We start from the raw sequence: 6,704 nt of genomic DNA, 5'->3' as shown, positions 1-6,704 counted from the left end.
ACAAGTTACAGCTATAACTGTATGCAGCATCGGCAGATGGCATAGCTGTGTTAGGCGTTTCTACGTGTGCTAACTGTTATTAAGCAACAGAGTGACTGGTGGATGAGGTTGGAGGGCGATTCACTGTCTGCCTGCACCCCCTGTGCGCCGCTCCCCCAGTTTGCCTTGTGGCTTCCGTGCTCGGCCACCGCAGCACCCAGCCCAGCCGTTACAGCGGCGATGTCGACCGGCGACTGAATCTGTTCTCCTCTTCCTTTGCAGTTCCTGCAAGTGCGCTTGGAAACTGCAAGCAGCTAACGCTCACTGCCAGAGCCCCCAGATGGGACTAGAGCCAAGCTCCTGCGCTCCTTACGGGGATGAAGGTAGAGCCATGTTACCTGCTACCTAAGCTCGCTGTTGCTGATGTAGTTTGTGGATATGGTCCCGTACCAGGCTTCGTGCACAGACTCTCAGCTCTGATCCTGCCTGAGACGTTTTAGCAGCAGCAGAGAGATCCCCAGCTGTGGAGCGGGCTCCTCCGACCACCCTGCGACGGAGGGGCTGCAGCGCTGGAGAGTTACTATGCAGCTTGGACTGTTTGTGGTGGTGGTTTTTCTAAGCTCGATGGATCTAACAGGCAGCAGCAAAGTGGTGAAGGGCAAGAGGCAAAGACGAAGTATGTATGAAACGCTTTTCTTCTCTACTTCTTCTTGTGATGCTGTACAGTTCATGCAGATGGTGAATGTGTTTACCAACACAGAGAGCTGGGCAGAGCCTTGAGGTGTCCCGCGAGCCCTCGGAGCTCCCCAAGTCCCACTCCTGTAGAGGTGTGCGTTACCCTGTCCCGCTGGACCTGCTGCAGCCCTGAGCCGCAGGCAATTGCCCCGGCATCTGCAGGCAGTGCCGGGCAGGGACAGGGAGGAGCAGCCCTGCAGGCTGCGGCTCCGGGCAGGGACCGGCCAGCACTGCTCCCCGGGAGCTGCGGCACTCGGGTGAGCTGGTGCCCACAGCAGTGCTCGCGGCCAGAGTAGTTTGCTCTGCAGATAAGGACGGGGTCGGCTTCCCCCCTTCCGGCAGTGCCGGGGCTGCTGCAGCCCCTGATGGTCTTTGTCCCTGCGGGCACAGAGCAGGCGGGCAGGCAGCAGTGCATCCCACTGAGGCTGGCTCCCCCACACTTGTCATGCGCCTTCCCGGGAGAAGTGAGTAGTAGAGGGAAGGGAGTGTGTGAGCAGGAGCTGCGCATCACTTCCCACCTGCCTGCCCAGAGCTGCCCTGCTGGCAGGCTCCCGTCCTGCACCGTCCTTTCCCCCGCGGCCACCCTGTCCCACCTGGACCCCCCATCAGGCTCTGCCCCAGGCAGCGTCCATGCACGGGTGCCCGCTCAGCTGCTGCAGGGGTGTCAGGACGTGGGGCGGCTTGGCTGCGGTGGGACCCCTGGTGCTGGGGGAGTGCGGGTTTTAATTATCCCTCCAGCCCAGACAGTCCTTGGCCAGTCCCAGCCCAGGGCTCACACAGGGCATCCAGGCTGAATCGGCACAAGGGCAGCCACATGGGTTTGCCCTCGTTTATGTAAGCTAGTTTGAGAACTGTTTTACATTAAAACTGTTTTAAATTAAATTGTATAAAAATTATTTTATATTAAAACTGGGACTGCTGAGCCCTGTGAGAACAGGGAAGACTTGATGTCATAGCTAATGTTATAAAGTGCAGTTTCCAGCGAGGGCCCAGTTCATACCTTTGCCGTAGAGGCAGACCTTGGCACCGCGGCCCGGCACTGCAGGAGGGATGGGGTCGGATCCCCTGGGGGTCCCTGCGTACAAGGGACCAGGGCCCAAAATGCCGAGGGTAGGTCCCGGTCCAGACCCAGCAAACCCTCCTGGCAGCCGGGCACTGAGGGTCCACGGGGATGGGGACCCCTGTCTGCTTTCTGTTTCATTTCCCCAGGCGTTGGCAGCCTCTGTGCCCACAGACCCAGCGATGGGGCTGGGACAGGCAGCAGGGGAGCTGCTGGGGTCTCGTGTCACTGTGGGGGGAGAGGAAAGTTTTCTTACCTCTCAGTCTGGCATGCGAACACTGCAGTGCTCCGCACTTGCTTTTGAAGTGTAGTAAACACAATATTTAAAAGAATACATTTTTTTAATACACAGCTTTTCTATAAACAAGGACACTGCTTGCATAATAAACTAATAAAAATAACCTGCATTCTAGCCTGCAAAGAATGCTATTGGTTTCAAAACAAGCAGCATTTTATATGATAATTAAAAGCAGAAAACTCTCAAGACATGGGACTGAGTATTTTTCTTGGACTGAATTTAGGAGCTGAGAACACATCTCTATTTTGGGGGCAGTGAAATCTCCTGCACTGCCAGATAAAGTTAACGTGAGCAGGGTCAGAGCGAGATGTAGCTTGGGACACAGCCTGGCCTGAAGTGCAGCGCAGAATTAGTCAGACGGTTTTGCTCCGGCACCGTGTGGCTCTGGTCCCCGCTCGTCCTGCAGCGTGCCCGCGGCTCGGGGGGCAGCACCGCCAGCTCCAAGAGGGGACATGGCAGGGAGTCGCTGGCCCACCCGGGCACGTGTCCCTCATGGGTGTCTGCCCAGCGCAGGCGGCAGAGCTGATGGTCAGGGCTGGGAGGCAGGGGGCTAGTGGGTGGCAGCGCTGGGACTCTGTAGAGTTGGTGGCTGCTTCCGGGTCCTGCTCCTCACTGCTGCCGCTGTCACGACCCTCATGCCTGTGCTCAGTGCGGTGTTGGTGCCTGTGGGCATCGGGCACAGGGCTACGATGCCCAGCTGGAGCGGTGCCGGGGGCTGCAGTGAGCGCGTTGGTGCAGCAGGACCCCAGCCCTCGGGCTGCCCCAGTCCCTGCCCTTCCCGCCGGTGGTGCCAGTGCTTTGGGTCCGCAGCCGGTCGTGCAGAGCCTGGCCACATGGGTGGACACTAACCGCTGCCTCTCTCTTGCTCTTCCAGTTAGCACCGAGCTGAGTCAGGGCTGTGCCAGGGGCTGCGACCTGTGCTCCGAGTTCAATGGGTGCCTGAGATGTTCCCCCAAACTCTTTATCCTTCTGGAGAGGAATGATATCCGGCAAATTGGGATTTGCCTACCATCTTGTCCACTGGGATACTTTGGCCTTCGCAATACAGACATGAACAAGTGCATCAGTGAGTACAGGGGTGGGAGGGAACTTCCTTGTGAGGGTGGTGAGCCCCTGGCCCAGGTTGCCCAGAGAAGCTGTGGCTGCCCCATCCCTGGAGGGGTTCAAGGCCAGGTTGGACGGGGCTTGGAGCCACCTGGGCTGGTGGGAGGTGTCCCTGCCCAGGACAGGGGGTGGATTGAGGTGATCTTTAAGGTCCCTTCCAATGCAAACCATTCTGTGATTCTGTGATCCCTGAGTCTTCTGCTCACATCAGACTACATGACGACTTTGTGGGTTTTTTCCCCAGAATGCAAAATTGAGAACTGTGAGTCCTGTTTCAGTCGAAACTTTTGCACAAAATGTAAGGAAGGTTTGTATTTGCACAAAGGGAGATGTTACGTCACATGCCCCGAAGGCTACTCTGCTGCCAACGGCACCATGGAGTGCAGCAGTCCTGGTAAGCGACACTTCGGCACCTTTCACTGAGCTTTTTGTGTGTCTGTCGGGTCCAGTTGCACGTATTGCTACAGTTTGGTTTAGATGATAAAATGAACCCCTGAGAGACGATGGCTCATCTTACCCATGTTGAGTGGGTGACGGTAGAGGCCAAATCCAGCCCTTCAGAGGGCAGAGTCCTCTGGACACCAGCCTAGACGGGGAGCAGCACCCCAGCGTTGCTGCCGTGTTTTTGTGAAGTGTGACTCAGAGTGTGCGTGGTATGGCAAGGAAGGGGGTGCCTTGAAAACTTAGGAAGCTGCTGGGGAAAACACATGTACCCTTCAAGCCTGAAGTGGGGGAGAGGTGCAATGGAGTGCGAGGGCCCTGGGAATCCCTGAGGCAGCAACGGAGAAACGAGAGTTACCGCTGTCCTCTCTCGTCATCTGGCAGCACAATGTGAAATGAGTGAGTGGGGCCCCTGGGGGCCCTGCTCCAAGAAGAGGAAGCTCTGTGGCTTCAAGAAGGGCAATGAAGACCGAACGCGGCGGATCCTGCAGGCTCCCTCCGGCGACGTGTCCCTGTGTCCTGCCACCACGGAGGTGCGGCGATGCACTGTGCAGAAGAACCAGTGCCCTGAAGGTGAGCAGATGTGGGATATCTCGCCATCCCTCCCCAGCACCCCTTATTTGTCAGGCACAAGTATTCAGCCAATTGTCCAGTATCATAAATGCGCTGCGCGCCTCAGTACCCCTCTGCGGTCCAGGGAACACAACGTGACGGCAGCTAGAAAGAGCCCTGGGTGGAACCAGCACAGCCCCCGGGTGGGTGATGCTCAGCACGACTTGCTGTGTGTCCCTCGGCCTTTCAGATGTTTTAGCTTCTTCCCTGGCCAGAGAGCAGCAGGGCAGCTGAGCAGGCAAAGGCGCACGCCTGTGCGCTGCGGTGATGGGAGTTGTCTTCCCCTCTACCAGAATGCTTAGGTCTGGGTTTTTCCCAGGAATTAGAGTGTCTTTGGGATGAATGGTGGTTTGGTCATCCTCTTATGGGATGGACGAGGATTGCAGCTGGGTTGAGTGTTTTGAGGGAAACCGGTTCTGAGCAGTGAGTAACACCGCAGGGATTAAACCGCCGGGCAGGGGGAGGCAGACAGGGCCGATGTGTTCCTCTGCTGCACACAGCAGCCTGCGTTAGCTAAGGGGCTTGGTATGCAGCCGCGGAGAAACGCAAGCGTTAACACTTCTGCTGGAGACCGACAATTACACAGCTAAATCCGGATTTGATCCTTCTTCCCTGTTTGTGTTTAGGCAACAGCTCGCAATGCCAAGCACGGCCTGGCAGATAGGGCGGCTCTGGGGCACCTTTGTGTGAGGAGGCTGCAGGCCCTTTGGGCCACTGCCGGCAGCAGCGGGCCACGGGCCAGCTCACTCTGCCTGGGAACCTCCTGATGCCCCTTTGCTTTTCTGCAGGGAAAAGGAAGAAGAAGGAGGAGCAAGGAAAGCAAGATAACGCGAATGGGAACAGAAATCGGAAAGACACCAAAGACGCTAAGTCTGGCACCAAGAAGAGGAAGAGCAAACAGAGAGGGGCCGCGGTCCCCGCGACGTCCGCCAGCCCTGCCCAGTAGCTGCCCCTTTACGTCACCTGATGGCAAGACTTCATTGCTGCTATGTATATGAAAGCTTTATTGAACCAGAGCACTGCTACACAACACGTACACATGTCCAGAAAGACAGACATATACTCCCAGACCGACCCACAGGCCCGACGAAACCACATACACAATACTTAAGGAGGCTGCACACCCCACCACCACCCAGGAGCGCAGGAGGACGCTGCCGAGGAGTGGGAACGCGCTCGGAGGGAAGCCCACCTCGCCGGAGCTCCGCGGGGGACGCTGCAGGGAGGAGAGGTGGAGTAAGAGTCAGCCAAGGACCCGGACGAGAGACTTCACGACCAAAGGTCTCAACCTCGAGACCGGGCGTGTGGCCCCAGCGCAGCACGGCTGCAGCCCGTGGGACGAGAGGACGAGACTGGACCCGCATGGCAGCTCTCCCCGACCTGGGACCTGGACTCATGCAAAGGCCTCTCTCTCTTCCCCCCACCCTTTATTTTGTGTTTTAAGCTGTATGACTTTATCATTGCGAATACATGTTAAACGTTTGTGGTAAGAGGTCAGTGGTATCTGCCCTGAATCTGCTTCAAAGAGTTATTTCAAATTAAAAAACAAAAAAAAACCCAGAATGACAACCAGCTTCCCAAGTGTGTGGTTCATGCCTTGGCCCCTATGGAGGCTGATGTCCCACAGGACAGAGACTCACTTGTGGAAGGGAAACTCACCAAAGCTTTAAGAAAATCCCAGAAAATGTTGCCAGCTGCACTGCAGCCACAAGTCAGCCGTCCTGCGCTTGCAGGACCCCAGCTGTGCTCCGCGGAGCCCCCGAGGAATTTCCCACTGAAGGATCCAGTTAACATGCAGCAGATTGAGAAAATGAGAGGTTACAACAAACCACAGGTTGCCGAAACATTGTGACTCTGCTTGCACAGTCACAGCTGCGGGACTCCATCCCGGGCTGGGGACACGCTGCTCCGTCTGCCCGGCCACCACCCAGGCGTGTCGCAGGAGGGAAGGCAGGCGGGAGGGGGAAGGCACAGTTTGGGCACTGCAGAAGACAAGCAAACCATTATGTTTGGTAGAAACTACTGGTCTGCATGCCACCGACTGGAATTCCCTGGATTCAGCACAAGTGCTCCTGCTCTGCAAGAGCCAACACCTGGGCAGAGGAACTGGGACGAGGAATGTGCAGGACGGAGACCCACGCAGGGCGCAGGCGAACGCTGCCTTCTCTGCAGGGAGAGCTCTACCCTCGGCAGCGTCATGGGTGGCATACTGCTCAGTTTTCCTTCTATTCTAACATGTTCTTCCTCGATATAAATATGTGCAGACATTTAATTCCTCTGGAGTTCAGCAAAAGCCCGGTGGTCCTGAGGGACGGAGCCAGGGGAGGTGCCGTGGCTCTCCGAGCTGTGCCCGGGGTGGATCAGTGACACGCTGCTGAAGCTCCCCCAGTAAGGTGATGGGCAGGGAAAAGCCCACCCCAAAGCTAAACCTGGCGAATACAGTCTCTGCTGCTCTTGCTTTTGTACCATTCACAC

The 6,704-nt window shown here is 56.9% G+C and overlaps 1 protein-coding gene across 2 annotated transcripts; it reads left to right on the top strand.

The window, feature by feature from the left end:
- Positions 1–502: 502 nt before the first annotated feature.
- On the top strand, positions 503–5,597 carry RSPO1 (R-spondin 1). Of its 2 annotated transcripts, XM_054223818.1 has the most exons (5): positions 503–655; positions 2,947–3,138; positions 3,421–3,570; positions 4,002–4,190; positions 5,018–5,597. In XM_054223818.1, the coding sequence occupies exons 1-5, from the start codon at positions 562–564 to the stop codon at positions 5,173–5,175; spliced, it is 783 nt and encodes a 260-aa protein (XP_054079793.1). In that variant the 5' UTR covers positions 503–561; the 3' UTR covers positions 5,176–5,597. The 2 variants fall into 2 exon arrangements, with proteins under 2 accessions (XP_054079793.1, XP_054079794.1); XM_054223819.1 differs by lacking the exon at positions 4,002–4,190.
- Positions 5,598–6,704: the final 1,107 nt, after the last annotated feature.

This window comes from Rissa tridactyla, chromosome 18 (genome assembly GCF_028500815.1).
Source record: "Rissa tridactyla isolate bRisTri1 chromosome 18, bRisTri1.patW.cur.20221130, whole genome shotgun sequence".
Classification (NCBI taxonomy): domain Eukaryota; kingdom Metazoa; phylum Chordata; class Aves; order Charadriiformes; family Laridae; genus Rissa; species Rissa tridactyla.
This window is presented reverse-complemented; position numbering and strand designations above follow the sequence as displayed.